At 43.7% G+C, this 24,796-nt stretch overlaps 2 protein-coding genes across 2 annotated transcripts in view; both read right to left on the minus strand.

Annotated features, from left to right (window-relative positions):
* Positions 1–7,276, minus strand: part of LOC103919670 (uncharacterized protein FLJ45252-like) — a 17,229-nt gene extending 9,953 nt beyond the window's left edge. Inside the window, exons 1-3 of the mRNA XM_009327214.1 lie at positions 7,105–7,276; positions 5,349–5,450; positions 915–1,019 (exon numbers count right to left, since the gene is read on the minus strand). The gene's annotated coding sequence lies outside the window, so the exon portion shown is untranslated. The remainder of the gene's footprint in view (positions 1–914; positions 1,020–5,348; positions 5,451–7,104) is intronic.
* AAK1 (AP2 associated kinase 1) overlaps positions 1–24,796 on the minus strand; it is a 73,785-nt gene that overhangs the window by 4,101 nt on the left and 44,888 nt on the right. Inside the window, exons 12-20 of the mRNA XM_009327196.1 lie at positions 24,292–24,507; positions 21,145–21,374; positions 20,344–20,501; positions 19,824–19,940; positions 17,925–18,020; positions 7,105–7,206; positions 5,349–5,450; positions 4,479–4,589; positions 915–1,019 (exon numbers count right to left, since the gene is read on the minus strand). Coding sequence (XP_009325471.1) covers positions 915–1,019; positions 4,479–4,589; positions 5,349–5,450; positions 7,105–7,206; positions 17,925–18,020; positions 19,824–19,940; positions 20,344–20,501; positions 21,145–21,374; positions 24,292–24,507 — 1,237 coding nt within the window. The remainder of the gene's footprint in view (positions 1–914; positions 1,020–4,478; positions 4,590–5,348; positions 5,451–7,104; positions 7,207–17,924; positions 18,021–19,823; positions 19,941–20,343; positions 20,502–21,144; positions 21,375–24,291; positions 24,508–24,796) is intronic.

Here is a 24,796-nt window from a genome sequence, read left to right on the forward strand (position 1 = left end):
TTGACTTCCTTAAAAAAGTTGACATCAAACTAAAAAAAAAAAACCCAAACCCAACAAAACCAAACCAAAAAAAAGGGAGCCGTGGAGTATGTTTTTAAACCTATGCTAGCATATTGAAAGCTGTAATCAAAACCTTTCAATGGCGTGACTGCAGAGAGAAGACCTATTTGACTGACCAGACTGCAAAACGCTGCCTACTTCTGTCCCTACAGGAGCTACAAAATGCAGCACTATTATTTCTTTTAAGGAAACAGTGCTGCTTCTTAGACTTAACCCTACATAAGACTGAAACTGTTTGCGAAGATCCACGTTAATGTGATCTGGATGACAGGAATGCTGTAAAAGGAGAAACTTTCCAGTCTGTGTCCTAAGGACTCTGACTGCTCAAAGCTCTTCAAAGGAGGTGGGTACCGTGTACCAAACTTGTCACACTCAGTTCCCACAAGCGCCTTTGAAAGACATCAGTCAGAAGTGAAAAAACTCACTTTCAGATTCAGAGTTATAAAGGATTATCATCATCTCCCTTTCTTATGCCTCATGCCAAGTTCACCTAAAAGTCAAAGAACCTCCTGTTCCGTTGGCTTGAACAGTAAACAAGAATGTCAGAGAACGCAGTTCTCCATTGCACTTTAGCCACAGAAGTATTTGTGTGCCCTACCTGGCAGACTGGTAGAAATTACTTCATGGGACCTAAAGATGCTTGCACGTCTATTATCTTTTTGGACATGCAATCTTCTCACAAAAGGAATCTAGAGAAATTTCAAGGCCAATATAAATCAGAGAAAGACTAAGCTCACTGAATACTACAATGACAGTATCTTACAGTTTACGATTTTAATTACTTCACATGTGCTGTACTGCCCCAGAACTTTTCCTTTTTTCCTTCCCTTTTTCACCCCCGAATCCTGGCTTACCTTGTGAATTTTTGGATATCAACACTGGAATTGGGTCAAACTCATCTTCTGTCACTTTTTCAGAGCCCTCAGGAGCATCAAAGCCTGATATCAGGTTAGTATCTTCTGCAGCATAAAGGAGAAACAGAGGTAAAGAAGCAAAGACAGCAGAGAAGGCTGGTTAGAATTCCTAAGAAGTGTTAGAACATCTTTATGCTTTCAGAGACAGGGTTTAGAAGCAGGAGTTTCGTTTAAGAGGTGAAATAAAATTGGTAAGTCTTTGGTAAAAAAGGTAAGAAGTGAGAGACACAATTAAATACAAAAGTGGAGGTGAAAAAACAAAACAAAACGCAAGCCAAGTCACGAGAACCAAAATAAAATTTGGCCAATCTGAAGGCTTAACAATTGGCATAGTTCAAAGCTGTGGTAAAAGCCTGGGGCTTAAGCTCCCAAGGATTGAAGGTATTCTTTGTCATCATCCAGTGGCTGTCAGATATTAGTATGGTTTGAGAGAGCAATCTGGCTCTCCAGTTACCAGCTCTCATGCACAGGGAGAAGAAAAGGCTGGGGGAAAAAAAAAAACCAACACAGAAGAAATTCCAGTCATCTACGTGAGACAAAACCCCTGAGCTTTCACCTACAGTGATAAAACAAGAAGCGCAATATGAAGTCAGATTTCCAAGCAGTTTAAATGTCTGAAGATGTAACTAGATACTGAGAGAGATTTTTTTTTTTTTTTTTAAAGGCCCCTAGAGCAGTTCTGGCACATAATTCCATTGATTTCAAACCACGTCAACTGCAGTTAGACACTTGGTGGGAGGCACTTTCAACAATCTCCACAGCAGATGAGACATTTATCTGCCTTATCAGGCAATTACATACCTTTAGGGACTTTCACACTCTCGCTGTGCATCACTACTTGTTACTTTAGATACCTAAAATACCTTCCAAAGTCTGGTTCTCAATTACTACCTGAAATATTTCTGAAAGCCTAAGCAAGGACATGTACAAGTCGATGGTTTCCAATGAACAGGAACATTCCTGTTTGACTCCTATCAAGAATAAAAGCTTTTTACCTAACGCTGACAAATATGCTAACAGGTTTTGGGTGAGATGATGCAAGAAACCACTTGTGGAAATACACTGTCCTCCGGAAGATTAGACCCAGAAAAAACCCACAAATTTTATAGGAGACTAGCCTGTAAAGTGTCAAAAAACACAAAGACGTTTCATCTTAACGGACAGTCTCATCTTGTCATCACTCTGTCTCTGGAGTTATTTATTTGTGGCTCTTCTCAACCTACCTGGGAGCCTTTGCAAGCATCCTATTTCCATTTCACTTCATTTATACATACGATTGCTCATAGCTCTGGAGTTTGCTGTACAAGCAGCTACTGAAGGAGCACTGTTCAATTATGGACTATGTTTCCTAAGGAGAGGGAAAGGCTGGCAAGTGTCTCTATTTGGGCAAAACTTCAAAAGTGCTTGAGCTCGCCTTAGTGACTATGTAGCACCGTAAGTAGAAGAATACTCCCCTCTCACATACACACAGCTCAGTGCTGTATTCAGCAAACGCAAATTAAGGAATCCTGAAGGCAAAGCAAAAAATTTGGAGGCCAGAAAACAGCCTAGTAAAGCACAAAGGAGAGGATGATATGGCATGACTGGAGCATCAATCCATGCCCAGACCATGGCTGCTTTTTTGAGTCCTCCCAGTCCCACTGATAACTTGCAGCGTTGCAGTTCCACGGGCTTGATTATACCCATGGACAGCAGCATCTGCCCCACAGGTGCTTTACATCACCAAAGCCAGGACTGGATAAACAAAGCAAACACAAAAAGATTAAGACAGATGTACAGTTAATGACTACACCCAGAGCTATAAAAGCAGGGTTTGGAAAGAAGCCACAAATGAGTTTTGGAAGATTTTAATATTTTGGCCCCCCCCACCCTCCTGCTAATAGAAGTCTCACTTTCCTCATCAAATGTGAGCCTTTCTCATCCCAGAAGGAACAGCAGGGCAGCCTGGGAGAAGTCATGCAGAAATCTATTAATTCATTTTCTCATTAAGTCACACCAACAATGTTTTGGCTTTGCTATGTTCTGGACATGGAGTAATAACTGCTCGACATACATTTCAAGCCATTTACTCAAAATAAAGTGGCATGGAAGTGTATTATAGCAATGAGCAATTAGAACAACTGCTTGTTTAAACCCAAAAGCTCTGTGAAAAACACAAACTCATTTTGAAGTGCCATCAAGTGTAAAAATTGATTACAGACTGTTTTTACAGCGATTCCTCTGAGGACAGATCATTTTCTGTTGCTATAGGGATACTCACCAAATGAGCTAAGCAAAACCCATCATCAAGGGGCACCCAGTAGTTAGCATTTGTGCTCTGGGCCTTTCTTTTCCAGGCAATAATTAGCACAGGAGTCCTGGTCTTCCCTCCCACCCAGGTGGATGTGCATTACCCAATATTCACTACAAGCTTGGCTTACGGGAGAGTCATCCGCTAACATTTGGCATTGTCCCCAAGGGTCACATGCACTGTTCACAACTGCTTTAGTCTGTAATAGGGACGTGCCAGAACAGAGCAGGAAAAGCTCACCGCGCAAGTCGCACTCCAGCTGATAGCTCTTCAAACTATTCCAGTGCCACTGCTCCAGTCACACTGCATGGAGAGGGCCCAGATTTCAGCTGGATGCTCTCCGGCTTGGCGAAAAAAGCCATCTGAGTTAGGACCCAGCTTCCCAGGGTCCTCTACTCTTGCTTGTCAGTGGAAAGAGAACAGAACTCTGATCACGGCACAGTATTTCCACAATTCCACTCAAGCTCAAATACTGATGTACTGCAAGGGCTGATCTGCAGCTCTTAGGAATTACCACACATGGTCTACTTCTCTTCTGCAGCTCTGCTTTTTTGTGTTACTGTGAAACTCTTCTATTTTTCAATTGGATATTGCACTCAGACTTTCATTTGTATTTGCTGTGACACTGCAGTTTGACTCAAGAACCTACTCCTGATAACCTCTGAAAAGGAGAAATTCTTCAGATCTGAAAGAGCTCAGTTACATGCTATGGATGCTAACTCTGATAAACCAAAAAAAATTCCTTTTGTTTCAAAAACCTGACACACCAGTCTAGATGAATATCAGGCTCCCTTCCAGAATTAATCATGCAGCATAAAAGCAGTCTTAAATCCCATGTGCAAAAAGCAAAACCAGATTGCATTCGCTTACAAACCTGAAGGGTTGCATACAAAAGCCTACCCTTTAAGCCTACTGTACCCCTTCTGCTGTATCCCTGTTTCATGGAAGATGCCACTGTCTTGACAAACCTTGTCTTTACAGTCAAGCTGAATACTTTTATCTATATTCTTCCCTTAGTACCTCAATGTGCATTCCAAGTTTCACCAGCTTGGGAAGAAAACAAAACAATGGCTTGCGGAAAAAAAAAACAAACCCACACCACTAGAACACAGGTCAGAGCATCTCTTGTGTAAACCAGTATCAGCTTCACTTCACAGTAGCTAAAGACCGAGTCCCAGGGCCGATTAGGTGTTAGAGACAAAGGGACAGTTTACCTTTGTGAGGTTGAGCTGCGAAAGCTACGGGAGCAAACTCATCCAAGAGGTCAGCAGCAGGGTTAGAAAGCAGAGAACAGTCAAGCAGAGAGTCTTCCCCAGTGAGAGAGTCTGAATCCAGGTTAACATCCAAAGGCCGCAAGGCAGCATTAAACAGGACACAAACACTGTTAAGCTCATATTCTCACATTCCCGTTCCCGTCCGCTTAGCGTACGAACAGAGCTTTGATGCAAAGCCAGCACAAAAGCTACCATTTTTTGTGATGGAAAACATTTCTTACTGCAACATATAACATTCTCTGGGGCTAACTGCCCTCTAAAGCAAAGTATATAACAACGAAATCCCACACAAGTGACAGGTTAAAGTAGGGGGAGTGAAGGGGAGCGTGGGGAGGGAAAGTGAGTTGCAGGGACTCTCTGGCAAAACTAAGTGCACTGGCTGTTTCACAAGAGACCTCTGAAAAGATGTCGAGTCATCTGCTGCGAAAGTGGCCAGATCAAGGCCTTCATAGTAAGAAAGGGACATGAATTGCTTACTACCACACCCCAATGGAACAGACAAAAAAATCAGTGACTGCTCCAGATTTCAAAGACACTTCATCAGAGCAATACTCTGGCACCTACAGATCTGTAACGGTGGGCTGAAGGAATACTGTATTGTTCTTCACAAAGAGACATGTAATACTGACCTTCAAGGAACCATGCAGCATCCACTTACAAGACACACAAGCAAGCCTAATTTACACTGGTGGGAAAAGCATCGAGAGAAGAGATGATTACGTTCAAGAGGACAGCGCTTTCTGATTTACATGGCCCACACCGGTACGATGCATCCCTGCCCCCCCCCCAACACCCTCCTGCCTCACCAACCTGTTCTGTTGGAGGCAACCGACTCAGTCTGTGACACAAGGCGCTGGGGCAATGGAGCCTCGAGGCCCGGTATGAGACTCTCAACAGCTACGTCAGGTTTTCCTTTCCAAACATACAAAATACCAGAGCAGAGAAGAAGGCAGAAGTTAGTTTGCAAGACACAGCATAAGTAGGAACCAAGGCGGCAGTTGTCTGAATCCTTTAGTGACCCTTTAATACACCAGCTATGCTGGCCACAAGAAGAGGCTGAAGTTAGATCGGTGTTAATTTAGTCACAAGAGAAGACTGTAACACATTGGTGTTTGTTGGGTTTGAGTTTTTCTGTGTTTTATTTATTTATTTAAATTTGTGTGAGCCCAATTTGAAATATCCAGGGGGTGGAATGGGAGGTTAATAATGCCTGCCCTGCAGCCAAGCAGAAGGCCTGGGGCTGGGCAAATAACTACAAGCTTTTGCAAGATCCTTTTCCAGCAAAAGGCGAACACTGACCTTTAAGGAGTCCCCTTGCATCAGAAGTAACAGATTATTACAGTACCTACTGTGGAGTCCTTCGCATATTCCCAGTCAAGCTTGTAAAAAGCCAGGACATGGGATCTTTTTTTTTCCCATTTTGAGTGCCCAGTGGAGCAAAGAGTTGATCAAGTTTTGGAATTCAACATCTTATTGAAAACACCAGTCCCCAGTATCATCTAATGTTGGTGTCCATTATGGGGATACAGAAGGAGATGTTTACAAAGGCTGGATAGAAAGATTTGTTTTTATAGATACCATAAAGGGGAGAGGGAGAGACACGGAAGATAACTGTCACGGTCATACCCGCCAGGTATAATGCTTGTCTGCGTCTCTTCTTCAAGGACCAACATCAAGGTAATGACCAAGAAGTTAAATTAAAGAACAAGGATCCACTCAAATGCTAGGACCAGAAATGGTCTAGCTGGTCAACCTAAGAGATACTATTGAATATTTTTGTTTGCATAGCAGTGTGTGTCTCAGATTTGCAGGATCATTATCTAAGATTATTCAGACAACTGCCAGAAATTGCAAAAGGGAGAGAAAAAGTCTTGCTATTAAGGTGACTCATTTCCTACCTTTCTATTCAAAGCTACAAGGTTGCAACCAGGAGACCCTGCCTGGGACCCAAAATCACAAAAGCAGCCGATTGCAACTAACGGCAGCCTGCAATTATTAGTCTTTAGCACATTTGGCAAGTAGATCAACATATGATTCTGCAACAATCCAAAATCTTTATACTGCCTGGAGCCTGTTGCGTCTGGGCTTATCGCAGCCTAGCACGTTTATTCTCAGCATATGCCCCAGGTCAAAGGCAATGCTGTCCTCCTCATCCTGCTGAGGGTCGACAGAGAGACAGACAGGCTCAGTGCCTGGGCCATGGTTACACACAAACTCTTTAGCAGAAATGGAGGGATTTTTTTGCATCTTCTCCTTCAGTCAACAGTTAACTTTCTTCTACCAAGACCGGAAGAACACACAAGCCACAACCATGCCATGTTATTGTGCCAAATCGGTAAGCCTAGATTTTAAATGCAAATACCAAGTCTTTGCTGTTCAGATGCTAGTCTCATGGGGAAAAGGCAGATCTGTCTCAGCATAATCCATAACTTCCTATCACATTGTGTTTCACCAACATCAGCAGCTGTTTTGAGAGCCCAGTGGGGGTAAACACGCAGAGTTATCATGCGGGACAAGACATGCCATGTAAGACAGAGGGGAGGAGGCACCCTAAGTTTATTTTTACCATTCACAGCATCTGACGTGCTACCGAAGGGGTCAGCGAGAGGCAGGATATCAGGGAGCAGAAGCGCAGTCTCAGGAGATTTGAGTCCCTCAATCAGTTTTTCTGGGTTAAGCGGGAAAAGGAGGAAGGAAGGCAACAGAGAAAAAAAGAAAAAAACAAACCACAAGAAAAGACAACATTAATCAGGTGCTCGATTCAGTGCCTCATAGTCCAGTGTGTCAGCCTCAGAAGAGCATCTGCACAATTTTGTGTGCAAATAACTATCACTTAGAGATATTAGAGAGCAGCTATTCACCAGCTGGCCATGGTCATCTAAGACAACTGAGGACATCCTCACCCACTGTGCGCTGCTCTCCCTAAGGAGCCACTGTAAAATAGCATGCAGTTCTTTTACTCCTACCCAAAGCACAAAAGCTTAACGTGACCCACTGAAAATTTAAAAACAACAACAACAAAAAAAAAAAAAGAAGAGAAAACCTGCAGTTTTTCCCCTCCCGCCTTCCTATGTTGAGGAGGTCTTTGTTAGTCTTTGTATAATGAGAAGAAATGGAAATTATGATCAGAAGCCCAAGATGCTAGAGCTAGGTATACAACACCTATTAATTTGCTCAAGAATGGAATATTTACAGCCCTTAAGAGCTTAAGCAAAACCAGAAATCACTGAGACACTACAGTACCGACATCAGAACTTGCCCTTGGGTTAAACAGCTGTCTAGTTACCAATTAATTATTTCAACTATCAGGTTTCAAATCAGATATGTCATTCTCAGCAGTACAACTCCTGTGGTTCCCATTATCCTTCACACAAAGAAATTTAGATAGCCTGGGCAAAAAGTTAATCTCAGTTATTAATCTGGTGGATGAGCGATTTCACAATCATACTAACCAGGTTTTCAATCATGAGCTTAATTATTTAGCTTTCACCAGGGTTTCTTCACAGAACAAGAAGATAAAGAACATTTTCAGGGTTTGCTAGAAGTAATCACCTTCAGTAGAACAGGACTGATAAAATTTACTCCACATGGACAAATCAACAACTTGAAATGACTACGTTTATAATCTAACATTAGAATGAGCTGTGACCCTGCCGCAGTTATACCTTTACAAAATTTTTACATTTATATTTTATGTTTTGAGTTCAAAGGCTGGTGTTGTTATTTGTTATCCAAAGAAAATGTGCTCATAACTGAACAAAAGCACAGGCTCTGTCATACTGCTGTATAAAAGACTTACCACGCTGAGAAGCCAAAGAAAAGCTTAAGTTGCACTGTTACATACATGGTAATAATATCGATCTTTTTTATTGCCCTATATAAATAATAAAATAGCCTAGCAGCTTTGGAACTACTTATTCAAAGCAGGACAAATTCTACTCCCCATGAAAAACTTCACAAGCCAACACACTAAAGCAACCAGGAGGGGAAAGAAACCTAAAAAGCGACCCAAGAGGCAGCTGTTATACCATTAAAGGCCTGAAAGAAGGTCAACTGAAAGGAAAAACCTGATGGGAACAGCAGCCTTGAACATACTTGAAACCTTCCCACCTCTATGAGGAATACTCAGTTTGCAAGGTCAGATTTGCCAGAGAAAATGGACCCCAACTGCAGAGGTATCATCCGTGGCTTCTCAGCAGCACAAAGAGGGGCTTTTTCCTCGGATGAATGGAGAGGCTGGGAGCAGGGGCTTGGCAACAAAAAGAGGTGTTGAAGCTATGGTGTTGAGGGGGCTAAGAAGGGTGGAACTGATTATAGTGTGTTGGGAAAACATAACACAACACAGGAGAGAGACTTGGGGACAAGACGACAGGAAACATGCTCAATTCCTTTTCCCAGAAGGGAAGCGGTAAGATAACAGGTATCCGCCCAGAGTACAGCTGACTCAAACAGGGTTTTAAACCAGTTAATCCAGATAGCAAGGCACAGGACATAACTGCGGGAGAAATTATGGATTGTCTCAGAATTGGGCACTTTCAGGCTGGGTTTGGCTCCTACTTTGAGATGAAGTTTGTAAGCTATGAAGTGATATACTGTGAATGTATTCCCATTTTAGAGATTCAGGCCTGAGATACTCCTTTTAAAGCAGACTCTTACAGAAGGCCTGTCTGCTCTTCTCAAGGCACTTGCATCAACCTGTATCTTCAAACCCATATATACAGTAATCATTCCTTTTATGATCCCATTTCCAAGTGCCTTGCTCCTTGAAGTCTCCCTCCTTCAACCTTACCCTTTCAGTTTCCTCCTTTTCCATTACTGCAGATTTTCCATTTAACACAGTGGAACTACCTCTTGGTCAGGTACTAGGAAGTTGCCTATTGAGCTCAGCCACACTTTTTAAACACACAGAAATTATGAGAATAAACATGGTGTTCTTCTCCCTACATGTTAGTTTTCCCTCCTGTCCCCTGGGCTCAACTGGTTTTATGCAAAGCTTTAGACTGTCAGTGGTTCTTTGTCTTATTTTGTTACTTGTCTCACGAGATCTCCTTTCTTGTTTCCTTCATTGTTGGTGCTGATCTGCCAACACTGTTACAGGTAGCCACTGCATCTCTTAGGGCATGATTAAAAGGAACTTCATCCCTTTTGAGTGAGGCTGAGAAGTTCAACAAAAACAAGAAGGTGTCAGGATGAATGGGAAAGGAGATACCAAAAGTAACAAAAAGTCAGATGCCTCAGTCTTTTTCGAGGCCAAGCAGTTCATTTCCCTGGTTTCTGTTTTGTGTTGCATCTTGTACTAACCTGTAGGAATAAGAGATAAAGTAAAGGAACAGCAGTTGTTTTAAGTGGTGGGAAATTCACATTCAACTAGGAGCAGAGGAAAAGTTAGTGAAGGCCCAGAGAAATCCACGGTTCTGCATTAGTTAGCAGGAATACCTTCTCTACAAGAGTTAGGTTTGGTCTTTTTAACACAACATGCTTATTAAAAACCCACGTGTGCTAAAGGAAGTTTTTCTGAATCTACATCAGACATTCAAGTCCAAGACTATATGCCTTTGCAGTGGCAAATAAACCCAGCTCTTAAGCCTCTGCTTCACCACAGCTCCAATAATCAAAGCAGTAACTCAAGGAGCGTATCTTCTGCACACTAGACTGTTTCCCTGCGCATGAACATTAGGCAGCTGCAGTTTAACTATCTGCAGACCTAGAAAGAAAAAACAGTCTCTCTCATAATACTGAACTGCATTTTGGGTCCTGCTACCAAGGGAATTCTCTAGCAGAAGTTTAATTTTAATTTCCAAGAGAAAAGCTGATTCACCTGCAAGTGAAGTCATGGTTGAGATGGTGAGAAGCCAGCAATGCTAAGTAATTTGAATGAGTAAGAAATACAGCAGTGCAACAAGAGGAAAAACTAGGATAAACTAGTCTCGTTTCTCTTACCTGTACAAACACAACTGTTCCAAGTCACACATATGTGAAGTGATCATCAACTGCACAACAGACTCCACCAATAAAGCAAATGGCACGCAGCACGTATCTGCTATTTGCAGAAAGAGATGAAGGCTACAGCCTCGGGTATGGACTTCTCTAGAACACCCTCTCCCATCTGCCACCCCCTTAGCAAAGATATTCTACTGGAGAAAAAACAAGAGAGATGCTTTGCCACTACAGTACCAGCTTCTTGTGACTCCCCAGGCATGTGGGCACACAATCACAAGCTGGGAAACATGTGCCTTAATCGATAACTGTGCTCCCACATGAGGCTGCCTCTTGGAGGCATTCTCTTCCCCAGACAGCCTACCGAAAAATCTGCCAGATGCTTTCCAGGTCACAGGGAAAGTAAGGTTGATTCAGGTTCAGGATTGATCTGACCATTGCTATTTCATTCTCTGTTGGGTTTTCTACTTTGCCCATTTTCAGTCCTGACAGGATGGCAGCAAGTTTGCTATGGTTTTGCATCAGCTAGTAAGGCTGCTGGCTGAGTAAGCAAGATTCATTAGCAAGTCTTAAGAAGGTGGCTAAGCTTAAAAGCATGCAGGGAGGATTAAAAAGTACCCTATCAACCCGTTCCAGAGCTAAAGCCCAACCACATACTGCAGCCTTTAGACGAATGTTTCACTTTCTTCCTAAGTTCCCAGTTCCTCACAGTAAGAAATTACTGATTGTTTCCTGTCATAGTCGGAGTAAGCAAAACACATTGCAGAAAAAGCAAATCAAGAGCCTACAGCTAACAGCTTCCAGAGGCATCCCCAAATGGCAGATGTTGGTAGCTTCAGAGACTGGAAAACCAAATCACTTCCTCCAGGAATGAAAGCAAGAACCTTTCCTCTGATTTGCACCAACATAAGAAGGAAGTAATGCCATTTAGCATCAGCAGAATTAACTATGGATTTATATCATGGGACAAGAAAGCAAGATCAGCAATGCGTAGGTTGAGAAGCACAGCTTTGGACAATCCAGTAAGAAAATTTTGACCTTTTTCTTCATATCCCTTCTTTTCCAACACATGCAGAAATCTGATTTTTGAGATTTACAATTAGTCAATTTGCACAGACTTTGCATCTGCAACACCACCGCTGCCAAAGACTACAAGTTGGCATGCTGCATTTATACTTGGCGATTTACCCGTTAAGCGACAAAGTATATGCAGAAAGCATTTTAAGAAGGACTAGAATTATGAAAAAAATATAAATCGAGAGACAAGGGAGGCAAACGGGTTTTCAGTTAGAGCAGGCTATGAGAAAGAATAAAAAGATTCCTGAGAAACTTGCAAGTTAAAAAGGCAACAGAGGGCAAAGATCTGTCATACGTTGGTAACACACTGAACAATCAGGATGCAACATCTCAAAGCCAAAGAAGTCCACCAGCCAGGCACCGCACACAGTAAGAACGTTACTCACTCATGTACTGCGGAGGAATAGCAAAAAGAAAGACAATTCAATAGAGCACACAGCAGAGTTCTTTTCTTCGGATGTCAACTGAGAAAGAAAGACAAGGTTGTAAAAATCCTGCCAAGTCAACTGTGCTGCGAGTGGGAAGGCAAATTACCAAGGTAGGTATAGATTAGTCACTCAGGAAGATTTCTGCCTATTGATTAATCAAGTATTAAAGATTAAAGGAAGCCCTGCACACTATTCAGCAACAGAGGACTTTGACTAATCAAGGGAAGGCACTGGACTTTAACCTCCCTAATGGAGTTTCTGTCAAATGGAATTGTTTCTTATATAGCACAAATAGAAAGAGAAGAAAAAAAATATAGCAATTGGCATGCTTTAAACACACATGCACATGACTTTGTAATCACCATGGAGAATAGCAGGACAACATTTCACAGTGGCTCTTAAAGAGATCATCAAAATCCAGCAATTTTAGTTTAACTTTCAAGACCTCAAATATTTGTCAGCTAATATCCCTTCAGATCAAACTCAGAACCCAGATGGAAACAACACTAGATGCTATTTATGCTCATTTAGTTGGGATTCCAGTGGTCCATCGGCTTTGTTGCTCCAAATCATCAAAACACCATATTATGCTCTCAGTTAATAATACGGCAATTAATCCATCGGGTTACTAGATGAGCAGATCCCTTTTGCATTTTCCCAACTCAAGATGTAAACTCAAATCGTTAGTACACATCAATATGTGTTTGTGCACGTCTGCAATTACTTTATCTCAATGTGTCATCTTGGTACAAATATAAGTTCTTATTAGAAATACAGTTTTTCTTTTACAGTTGTTATAATCACCCTGACATAGGGGGGCATACAGTTATCTTCCCAGAATTTATGGGCCTGGGGTAGAGAGAGATACGCCGATTAAAAAAATTTCATCAATTATTTTGTGCCAAAAAAATAAAAGAGCCCTCCTACATTAGTAATAGTAGCCCTGTTAAAGCAGCTGAAAAGCAGTTTTGACAGGGATGTCAATGGTTTGAGTCCTAGCTCATGTTTCCATGTGCTAGAAACTGCCAGCTTCAGCAATCTGATCTCCACACTTCACAATTCTTTCCCATTTCCAGTTCTTCAAACGTTGCAATAGCCTGAAACTCACCTCCAGCTTGCAACGCTGCTTTAGCACCCTGCAGAGAAAGCTTGGAAACCCAGATCCTGAAGGCCATAGATTAGAATACAATGAGAAAAATCCAGTTTTGCTTAAAACTCCTATTTTTGAAGCCAAAATAGGAGGAATGGTTATCAGGGCCACATATTTTTGATAGCTAGCTCTAGAAACAGGCCAAGGGTGTGGACGCATTTTGTTTTGAAATTGCACTGCAAGTTATCTGTTTTGTTAGCCCTGATAAGCATCCTCTCAGGCTAACATAAAAACACACAAGTCCGTGGGTATCTGAAGGAAATAAAAAGGCAAACATCATCCTTAAAGTGCTATTTAAAAGCCACAGAGAACTCCAACATCATAACGACTCTTTAATAAGCAACGCTGTTTGCCTTTTCATCAAGAATGAGAATCCAGTGTGTGCCCAGATGGCACAGGCGTGCTTTCTTGGCCCGTGGTTCCTTCCCCAGCTCTGTCTGCATGTTTACTTAGCTGTGCCGGACACGGAATTTCTCTTACCTCACTTTCTGTTATGGCCAAGACAATGTCACAGGAGCTGCTTGGTGTTGCTGTTCTTCAAACAAATAACTAACTACACTAAAGACACATTTGTCTCTCAGCTGCAGCTAAGATGCTGAATTATTGCAGGGAGTAAATGGTTGTGTAAATTCGCAAAGAATGATCCATTCTGTTTTGAAAGGGGGTAAAAAAAAGATTGACTCATTGTGCAGAGACAGCATTCTACTCAGTACTGATGCAGAGAGGCCACCACTACCACCACCACCCTGCGCACACACATGAATCAGTGCGGTGCAATCGACAGCACGGGGGAGTTTGTCCTCCATCCAGTAACAGGGAGGAGCAGAGCTGCTCTTTCTCAGCTCTTACACCTCAGTGCTGCTGCTCAACAACTTCTCCTTGCTTGCCCTGCTGCCAAGGACCCACACCCACCACCTCATCTCCCTCCTCTTCTGCAGAGAGGAGAGAATAAGCCAGGACTGCTGATAGCACAGGGTACCTGAGAGAAGAATATTTATCTGGAACTAGAGCAAGAAGGAGACACCCCCCTCTCGCCCCAAACAAACCCCTCAACAATTGGAAAGGAATATTTTTGGCAGTATCTGAGAGGGCATTTCACTGGGTCCACTCTTTACTTACTCAAAAACTTGTTTATCTGACAGACGTTTCTAGAGTCAAGAGGATGTATCTAAACCCTTTCCTGACACTAAGATGACTCTTGCTGACTGAAGAGTGCGGGTAACTACGTCAAGACAGCACTTAAGCATTTCAATTTCAGCAGTTAATAAGGGTCATGGGCTAAAGCTGAAGTATTCACAGGCTCTGGGTCAAACCTCTCATTAAATACTTCTGCAAAGCAGGTTTTCAGAATTGAGTCCAAAGTCCATTCACGCCAATAGAACTGAAGTCAAAAGAAACAAAACCTACTGTACATAACGGGCATAAAAACCCTGGACTTGGGGACTACTCATGGAGTGAAGCCTCAATGACAAAGGGCAAGATTTGTCTTGAAGCTTCATAATTCAGTTTAATTTCAGGTCTCCAGAATACCCTGTGCAAAATTTAGCCTCCCATGCTCGTACGAGCTCAATTCATACTGATAGACGTAGCCACACGTAGCAGAAAAATTACCATTCTGATCAAATACTCCATTATGATTAATCAGCAGTGAAGCCTGCAATAAGCTTATTAAGAAGAACTTGGCTCACTTTCCTACACATGTACAAGGAGAAGTGTTTTCAGCATGAATATTTAATTCTCCCTTATTTTAACAGACGTTTTGCCATATTTTTACATCACTCTTGCCAGCTCCTCTTACTAGTTACAATTCCATTAAGAACTGCAGCCATTATGCATTGGAGAAGGAGGAATATACTGAAAACCCTTCTACTTCCACTTGATTATTGTCCAGGGCTGGTATTTCTGCCTTCTCTAGGGTGCTACATTACCTCTTCTCTAGAAGCACTTACTGAGAAGCTTGTTACCCACAACAAATGAAAAACAACCTCCTCTAGGATATTACACATCTCCAGCGCTGTGATCCACGCAAACAGGATAGTCTGCTAGAACCTGCTGTCCAAGGTTTCTCTTTGCTGCACACATTTAACTGACTACACAGAACCAAAAGCGTGGTCTCGCTTTTTGTAAACCTACAAGCAAGCAGTCATACTTAAAGCCACATCTCTGGGCTGTAGCTCCATGGCAGCGCGCTCCTCCATTTGAACATATTTAGGCTGTCTGGGAATGCACCCTACGGCTATTTGTCATGCGTTAAGCATCATTTACTTGTTTCTCGGGAATCTGTGATAGAAAGGCTCATCCGTCCTGAGCATCCAGAGGAAAGGTGGGAAAGCCCAAGGAGGTCTCTGGCCAACATTCAAGCGATGCCACCTGCACTCTCAGGTACCACCAAAGGGAGCAAGTTTGTGGCTTAAGCAAAAAAAAAAGATGCTGAGCTCTCAGCCAGACCCTCAGCTGTCACAGGTTTAGAGCGCAGAGAGCTGACAAAACTGGCTCTGTATGACAAATAGGGAAAATACCAAATAAAAGCCTCACTTATGCCTGTACTGAAAGCCTTCCTGAACAACACTGCTCTTGTAACCAAGGGGTAAAAGGCTCACGCTTTTACTTCTGAAAGGGTTATGCATGCTCCCAGTCTATAAAAAGACAGACATAAAGTGTTTTCAAAGCAATGGGATTCGCTATCAAGGTTTTCTCAGAAATAAAAATATTCCAAACAGAAAGCAAATATTTAGCAGGCATTCGAAGAAATTCAGCTGCTTCTGCACAAAACTAAGGCAGCCTGGAGATGTGCAACTGGAGATGCTGATACACTAAGAGACTAAAGTCAATCCCAGCTCTACTGACCCAAGGGGCACACCTAAAGAATGCCTTTCACACACAAGTCAGCACATCCCTCACGTCCAAGCCTTCTCTGCTTGCTGTGGGGATGTTTCTGCACAGGTAATGCAGACACAGAAGAACAAAGATGACTCTGTTCTGTATGATAGACACACACCTTGATAACCTGAGTCCAAATCCAGGATTTTTATCTTTTCTATTGAATTTACAAGCACAGACAACCCCTCTCAGTTTTCAAAGCTAAGGATAAGTCTGTAGCTCTGGTCTTTGAAAACATTCATGAGCTCCTGGCCTCAAATTTTATGTTAAAAACAAAAATAAATCAGAGACGTCTTTGCAGGAACCTGCAGGAAGCCAACAAAGCCAGATCTCCTGCATGCCCTTGCCCCCCGCTTTGCCCCCCTGGAAGGAGATCGACTGAACTCAATAGGACCAGACACATGCCACCAGAGAGATTAGCAAAAGAAGGTTTAGCACCTGCCTGCAAAGATACCCAACCGGTCAGAGACAGATTTGTGGGACGAGCAACCTGGCACCACAAAAACTGCAGAAACTGCTGCTCTGATTATTTGCACCCGAGGGCAGGGTTGAAAGGCAATTTCTCCGCAATGGTTTCTGTACTATAAAGAATTTCAGAGCTCCCACAGCTAAGGCTGCAACTGCTGCTTCATATGGTTGTGCTATATCAAAATGCAATAGGCAATAAGGAAAAGAACCGTCTTGGTGTGCAACTGTATGTGTTGAGCACACTGGCAGAGAATTAAACAGTAGTCTGGGCTGACAGACTTCAAGTCAGGAAAACCAATGCTTCCAATAGCATTTGGCGGGGGGGGCTGGGGGGAGAAAAATGTGCAGTCATCTGCCTTCTGTAGGTTCTTTTCAAATTATAGCTGGGCAGGTCAGCTCCTGGCAAGCACTCACATAGGGGAGAAAGGCTGTAAGTTCTGCTTCTTCTCTCAAACTGCAGCATTTATGAGTAAAATCCCTTTTTGCACCAAAACACATTTCTCGTGCTCTTTGAGCACCAACCAGAAGGAAGCAAGTTCCACACAGTTATGGAAAAAATAGGGTGTTTTTTTTTTCCTGAATTGCTTAACTTTCCATGGAGAGATGCCATCTTTACAAGCACATCGTTTTGAAGCTTGGGTCCTTTACTGTCAAACCACCAGCGATACACAGCTTGAGCTGAGGACAAGGATGAGAGCTGTAACAAGCACTTGTCCTCTGGGGCTAGCTGACAAGAAGGGACCTGCCACACACATTTACCAGAGGGCTTAGAGAAACTCCAAGATAAAAACATTCCCATATTCCAAATCCCACTGATTTGCAAATAAGCTCCTAAGCACTTACATAATCTTGTGCTAAAAACTGTTGGCTGCTACAGTCAGAAATGTGTACACAGGAAAGACTTTTAAGTAGTACTGCAAAGTAAATGGAAATTGCTACCAACTGCACTAGAAAATTTTGCCAAATCAGAAAAGGTTACATGTTAACTTGTGCTTCACATGAAGCATGCATTTGCAATACACCTCAGAAGCCAAAGAAACACTGACTCTTCAGGGAAAGAAAGATTAACAGTAATAAAAACTACAATTTCAAAGTTGGAGACCAATTTGAAAATGGCTTAGGCTACCCAGTGATTATTTTTGGCTTTGAATACTGAACCTTTAAAGACACCAACATTGTTGGCATTAGAAACAATATGGTAGCCCCAGGGTCTGCCATGAAAACTAAGGGCTCTTGTGCTCAGCATCGCTCCCACCACCACACAGATATTCAATGGCAGAAAGCGCTACACATCATTACTACCACCGAGTTCAGCAGAGCTTGTCAGCGCCCAGCACCATTGACTAAGGCCCAGGATTTCAGGTGTGCCTAGAAATAGAACTGGAAGATTAAAAGTACAAAATAAATGACAAATCTGCCCCCCTCCATAAACTCAGTTCCGGTTACCTGGCGTGTCGGATAATGGGAGAGGAATGAAAGGATCAGGCACAGTCAGAAGAGGAGGGCTAGTGTCCAAACTCAGAATGTCTTTCGTTTTTTCAGCTGGTAACCAGGAAGAGAAAAGGCAGAGTGAAACAGAGAAGAGAGAAAAGCAGAAAGCATCGAGCAAAATCTCAGCACAGGCACAGCTCAATATTACAGAGTCCAAGCTATGGCCTGACAACACCACCACACACATGCACGCTCAGAACAAGTTTATGTTGCTAGTGAAAAGGAAAAAAAAAAAACAACCAAAACACAAATGAACAACTATTACCACATAGCTCTCCAACACAATTTAACCCACAGATCTCAAAACATTCCTTGAAAGGGAAGCACTATTATCTTGCTTTACAGCGGCACAAAAGGTGAAATGCCTTAACAAAGGACACACAGCAGGCCAGCCCCCATGTGGGCCTCTTTGCCTGAAATAAAAGATACAGCATCTTGCATCAGACAGGCTTAGACAGGCTCATATCTATGAGGAAAGAAAAAGAAAAGGGCTAGAAGTGCCCAGCCCAGCGTCAGCACTGAGAAAATTTCTAAGACACCCTCCTATGCCAAACCGCAGGACAGGAGAGTCAAAGGGCACATTTTAAAGAAAACTGCTAAAAGAATTGAACGTGCTACAGCATCCGGAAAGCCCAGAACATGCAGATGCTTCTCAGGCTCTGCAGAAGGTATGTTACAGCTGAATCTGGAGCTGCTGCTACTCAACATCACTCCACGAAGGCTGATGGAACATCGTAAACTGTTCACAGGGCACTGAACAGCTGGACAAACTCAGGTGGCAACCCCCTAGAGCACTCTTGCATCATGGACTTCAACTCCTTACTTCTCAGGTAAGAGCCAACAATACCAAGCTCAGTTATAAGCTCCTGTAAATCTCTTTTTATAAATAGAAATAAGCATAAATGGATTTGTCACTTCTTGCCCCACAAAGGATTCTCCAATCTCTTCCCAGGACTCCTCTCACCAAGGGTTGGTGCGCTTCACAGTGAGGAAGCATCACACAGTTGCATTTGTCACCAGTAACAATGGCTGCATAAGACGGGGGAGAGGATTACTTGCATTTAGGGCTCCTGGAAGCAGTTTTCCAATACTGTGCTTGGCAGGTCTTTGCTGCATTCAGTGACAACTGATGCTGAAGAAGTAGAAACAAGCAGCAGCACTCACCAAGTTTTTTCAGCATAGAAGGGGCTGCTCATGGCAAAACCTTGGTACCAAAGGAGACACCAGACAAGGTCTCGCATGCAGAGGCCTCTGCAGAAAAGCTCCTTAGACCAGCCAAGGACTCCCTGCCTCTGGACCCAGACAGCACAGCCAGCGCAAAACTTCTAACTGTGCTCTCCTCTGAGGATTTTCCCTGCTCACTCCTGTCTCTGCTCTTCTCCTCATTCTGCAGCAGAGATGTTATTATCCCTGCTCCTCTCCTTCTTCATACAGCCTAACAACTGCAGGCAAGGAATATCCTGCAGCATGTCTCATCAATGTCTCTGAGTCCAATTCCCTTATTACATGCTACATATTTTGCTTCTAATTATGAGCTGTATGGAACTTCAACATGTTAAGAAGCTTTCTTGTGAACTTAAAGGGTTCACTTAGTTTCTTCCTTCACCAAAAGCCTCACCTCTGCCTATAGACAGTGCCTCCTGTCTCTACTACCCAACTGTGACAAGTACATGTGCCGTTCCTACCTTCCCTTCTTTACCGAAGTGCCAACCCTATCCTACAGTTCTCAGTGCCAAGGCCCAGCTCAATTTATATCAGTTTTACCTTCCCTTTAAAGAGGCTATGACAAAGAGTTGCCATTTTTCTGCAGTGCTGTCCAGGGCATTGCCCTGTAGGACATATTCATAATCTCACCTGATCCAGCAGTGAAGGAAGAGCCACCAAATGCATCCGGTTGGGCTGCAGATGAAGCCGGCTGGAAACCAGGAATCAAGTTCTCAGTGGAACTGCCCATCTTTTCTGGAGCTTTCCCTGAAATGCCAGATGCAGATTTAGAAGAAAAACTTCCATTCTGAAGGTTGCCCACTTACCTAGATTTTTAGGACGCTATTTCAGTATGTGACTCAAGCCCCTTCCTGCAAATCATAACTTGCAGATGACGCAGAGTTTAAACTGAAGCTTCTACAACGAACTGATCAAGGCCACTTTAAAAGCAGTTAGTACCTCTCCCTTTGAGGATCATGCTCATTTAATTGCAATTGCTCAGCAAAGAGGACAGGGATAGAGAAGGGAGATTGGAAGGATTTAGCTCTTACAGGCACAGGATCATGATAATATGAGAGAACCCCAGCAGCATCTGACCAAAAGCATCACTATTCCATGCTATCTTCCATTTTGAGAGCAGGCTGGTATTGAACCATCTCCATGAACCTACCGTCACCTAGCTTTGCAAAGTCCTTGTTCAGCAGCTCCTCAGCTGTGAGTTTGGAGAAGTTATCATCATCAAACGGATTCCACGTGGAGACATCGGGCGGGTTGTAGACATTCTGCTGTGAGGTCCTTGGGGAACCCGAGGGTGTGGTGGAAGCAGATCTGGATGTGATCATCCCAACCAAACAACAGTCATTAATAACCCATCTGAAATCCTCTGGCCAGCACTATGAGCTGGTCCAAGCTACTGCATTATAATTACTTCCTACTTAAAACACTCAGCACAAGTTATTGTACTTGCATGCCCAGAAAGCTGGGATCACTTAGCCTTATCTACTCATAATCTGGTTGAGCGTCCTGGTGTCAGGGATTGAAACAAGCATCACAAGCATCCCATTTGAAACAGTTTTCTGCCCATGTGGAGGCTTCCTGCCTGTAGACACTATAAAAGTGAGCTAGCAAGTACTCCTGGGGAAGCGCTGATGCTAAGCAGCAAGGGTGAAGCATGCACCAGGGCTACTGGTGGAACAGCTGAAACGACACTAGCTTTTATAATCCAGAGGAAGGCCCTGTTTGCTTAGCTTTTGGGGAGCATGGAAGCACTCAGGAGGACTTCTGCCCTTGGGGAATTCTTTCAGCAACTTTCTGCCAAGCCCTAAACTGTGGTCTTGGGAAGGCAAAGGCTCATTTAGACCACAGATTTTGCTGCCTACCTTCATCCCAAAGCTTTGCCTAGGAAATCTCTGAAGAGCCTCATCTATCCCCTCCCTCTATACCCTTTGACACCAAGTGAGCAGCCACCTACTTGGACTTGTTGAGACTGGCTTCAGCAGCAGCCGCCTGCAGGAGCTGGGTAGACTTGCTGGCTGGAACCCCAAAAACCGCACTATGGGTCACATCGCTCAGAATCCTCCTGTGTCCTGCACGCTGCGTCTTGGGGGAGGACGGAGGGGTGAGAGAGCCCAGCTTCTGCCCTTGCACGGCTGTGGGGGGTGTGGTTTGAGGTTTTTGCTGTTGCCTCATTTGTGCCTGCATCTAGGAGAGAGAGTAAAATGGTATGTCCTTGTTCGTGAACAACAGCCGTGATGAAAAAACAGCTATGTGCTAGAGGAGTCATGGATTGGGGATAGTCTGGAGGGGAAAAAACAAACAAACGGGGGAATTTGCTGCTCTGTAGTATTTCAGGATTAGTACAAATGCACAAGCAGAGACCTCTCCCCTTTCTATGGTGCAGCTCTGGAGGCAAAGCCTCTATTAGTGCTTGTTATTAAAGGCTAGCTGGTGTCGGAAACTTGCTCATGGGTAAAGAGGCTGAGATCCAGGGCAGAGGTAACAACAGAAATCAGATCATAGCATGCAGGAGTCTTGTCATATGGACACTCGGAGTGGGGCAAGGTGAAGAGCAGCACTTCCTCCAGCAGAAAATGTGTGATAGGGGTCAAATCCCTAAAGGAGTACAGGTCTTCTGCAGAAATCTTGTGCAAGAAGCTTTCTTAGCTTTCTCTTAGGCAAAAAAAAAAAAACACAAAACAAAGCAAGGACCACAGGAGCAACATTTGTCATTAGAATCTGGAGGAGAAAACACAGGCATGTTTGGTTTAGGTGTAAGCCAAGATAGCCCAGCTACAAACCCTTTGGAAACTTCAAGGGGTTTCCTCAGACTGATCTTATTTTTCCATTACCTCAGTCTTGTGTTAAACTCACAAACCCACAAATACCTGAAATACTGTTTTGTAGCAATAAACAACAGTATCACTTCCGATTATGTGATTTTTCAAAATCTGTCTGTCAGTGAGATATGATGGTTGGATTTAAAGCAGGAAAAGCAGGATGCAAAGAGCAGAAAGCTGTGCATGTCACCTCCACTGCCTGGGCGCTAGCTCCCTGTTCCCCACCCCATATCATCCCTGGCTATTTTCAACCAAGGAAGATAGGTGAAAGACTTGGAAAGACCTAAAGGGCCAATGAGAAAAGAGTTACATCCCCAGTGTGGTGCTTCACTACAGTGGGGCAAGGCAAACAAGCGGTTAGCTGTCTTGCTTTTCATCTGGCATTTTCAGGCAGACTGATTCACTGCGGCTGAAAACCAAGCTGACCTGACTGCTTCTGATGCACCCACCTTACATCTCGCTATATAGGTCAATGCAGAACGGTACATTTGGTGCTGAGAAATAAAAGGGCAGTGCCGAAATCTCCACAGAAGTGAATGCAGAGCTTATTAAGCTGAAGTCTCGCAACGTGAAAAGGTTTTGATGGGTCCTGGCTTGGTATCTTCTGCTCAAAGATCCTGCTCTGCAGAGACCATGTCTCACTATCAATTTTTAAATGAGCCGACCACTGCTTTTCCCCTCCTGACTGCTGCAGGAGTGGAAAAGTGCGCAGATGTGTCCATTCTGATCAGCCTTCCAGAGGGACAAGGCTAATTTTCAATCTAGCTGATTTAATAAAATTAAGACTGTTTTTGTGCTAGTGAATCACAGCAAAGATCTTTAGAGATGCACTTCAATACTACATTTCAGGCATTTCTCCTGAACAGGGAGAACAGGGTAATAATGGGCCTCATCCAAAACCTGTCTACATGTACTGAAAATCTCCCGCCAATTTCAATAAATTGACTTGCCCCAGGTCATTCAGCAAAACAATAACAAGAAGAGGAAAACAGCAGCTCCAAGCCTGTCACCTACCCTAACCACCAGCTTAGTGCTGAAAATTAATATAAAAGCAAAGGGGGTGGATATGACAGAGCCTTGAGACACATCAGAGAGTAAAACAAACAATGCTTCCCCAGCATTGCTCAGGTCACTGGTTTATGGAGTTTATTAGTCAAATTAATTCCTGATGTCACTTCAAAGGAAGCATGCTCAGAGATGAATTAGGTCCTGAATGACTGGCAACTCATGAACAAGCAACCACAAATTGACCCTTAGTTTGGATTCAAATATTGTGTACCTGAAGTGGTTTGTTATCAGATACTGTTTGCTTTGCACACATGTAACCTGCTACAGCAAAATAGCAGGCAGCTTCCTCTTGCCTGGTGCCTCCACAAGCTTTCTTTCCAACACGCAACTAGAGTTAGGGACATCCCTTTGCATTCTCAAAACCAAGCAAGAGCGGATGGGATTGCGCAGGAATGAAAGCAAACGGCACAGCTTCCTCCCATATGTACTGCAGAGACACTTTGGCAACGGGGATCTTGCCCTCTGGCACAGCTCCCCTGCCTTTAACACTACAGACAGCTGGCTGTTTCCCTGCTGCAGACAGCCATATTTTCCATTAAGTAAAGAGCATTTATTTTTGACACACACTCGGATGATTAGTAAAGTGGATGATTTATTAATTTATTTTTAGATACACTGCTTTGAAAAGTCTCCTTTCCATAGCATTCATTAAAGAAAAAAGTTATCCCAATGCCAGAAACAACCAGGAAGGCTGCTTGCACCTTCCTCTGCATCAGAGCCCTGAATACAAGACCGAAGTTTTCCAAACAAGCAGCAGCATAAAGTAGTTCTGTTGCCTGGTGCTCATCCTGATGCGTTAAAGTACAAATAATTTTTAAGAGTTTATCACGTCTTCTAAGGCGATGTCGTGACAGGGGAGGAATAGAGAGAAGCTGCATTAAGCAGCTACTTATACCTTCTCATCTGCTTTCTACTCATCATCTACTAATCCTCTCTCTATGGGCCCAGAGCACAACTCAAGTCCAGCATCCCATTGGAAAGAGCAGTCCAAACAATTGCACGTGTCTCTGAGGCAGCAAGGTTAGTGCTGACATCTGCGACTCACTAATAATGCACTAGGGGCCAGCAGGCCCTAGAGCACCGATTGCCTGGGCTCTGTGGGTCTGAAAAGCCAGCCACCCTGCTGGGGTGTTCCTGGCATATAGGACCTGGCAGGAGAGCACTTGCCAGTACTCCAAATCCCACTGCCCCACTCCTTCCCGCAAGGCTCTTACCACTTGCTCCTGCGGTGGCGCTGGCTGGGCCGCACTTGGCTGGGCCTGGGGCTGCGGCGGTGCTGGGGCTTGTTGCTTTTGCTGAACTGCTGCTACTGCTGTCTTCTGCTGCATTGCTGCCTGCTGGGCCATCATCTGCTGCTGCTGTTGCTGCTGCTGGTAATAGTTCTGCATCAGCTGTTGCTGTGCTGGTGCTCCTTGCTGCATCACTGGGAACTGGGAAACAACCAGTTGTTGAGCCGCTTGTTGAGCGGCTGGGAACTGGGGTACCACCACTCAGGGCCAGCCATGGGAACAGTTACAGCCACTGCAAGTGGCAAAGCAGTAACAGGCTGCAATGGCTTGGAGACCATCTGCAAAGGAGCAGTGGAAAACGGCCTTCTGGTCTAACGTTAGATGCTTTCTGTGTTACACCTGCCTGTACGGGGCTCCCACAGCACACACTGTCCTGTGGTCCCAAACTCCTTTCTCCATTTTTACCAGTTCTAAACCTTTCCCCAGCATA

The sequence above is a fragment of the Pygoscelis adeliae genome, unplaced genomic scaffold (assembly GCF_000699105.1).
Source record: "Pygoscelis adeliae isolate BGI_AS28 unplaced genomic scaffold, ASM69910v1 Scaffold187, whole genome shotgun sequence".
Lineage (NCBI taxonomy): Eukaryota > Metazoa > Chordata > Aves > Sphenisciformes > Spheniscidae > Pygoscelis > Pygoscelis adeliae.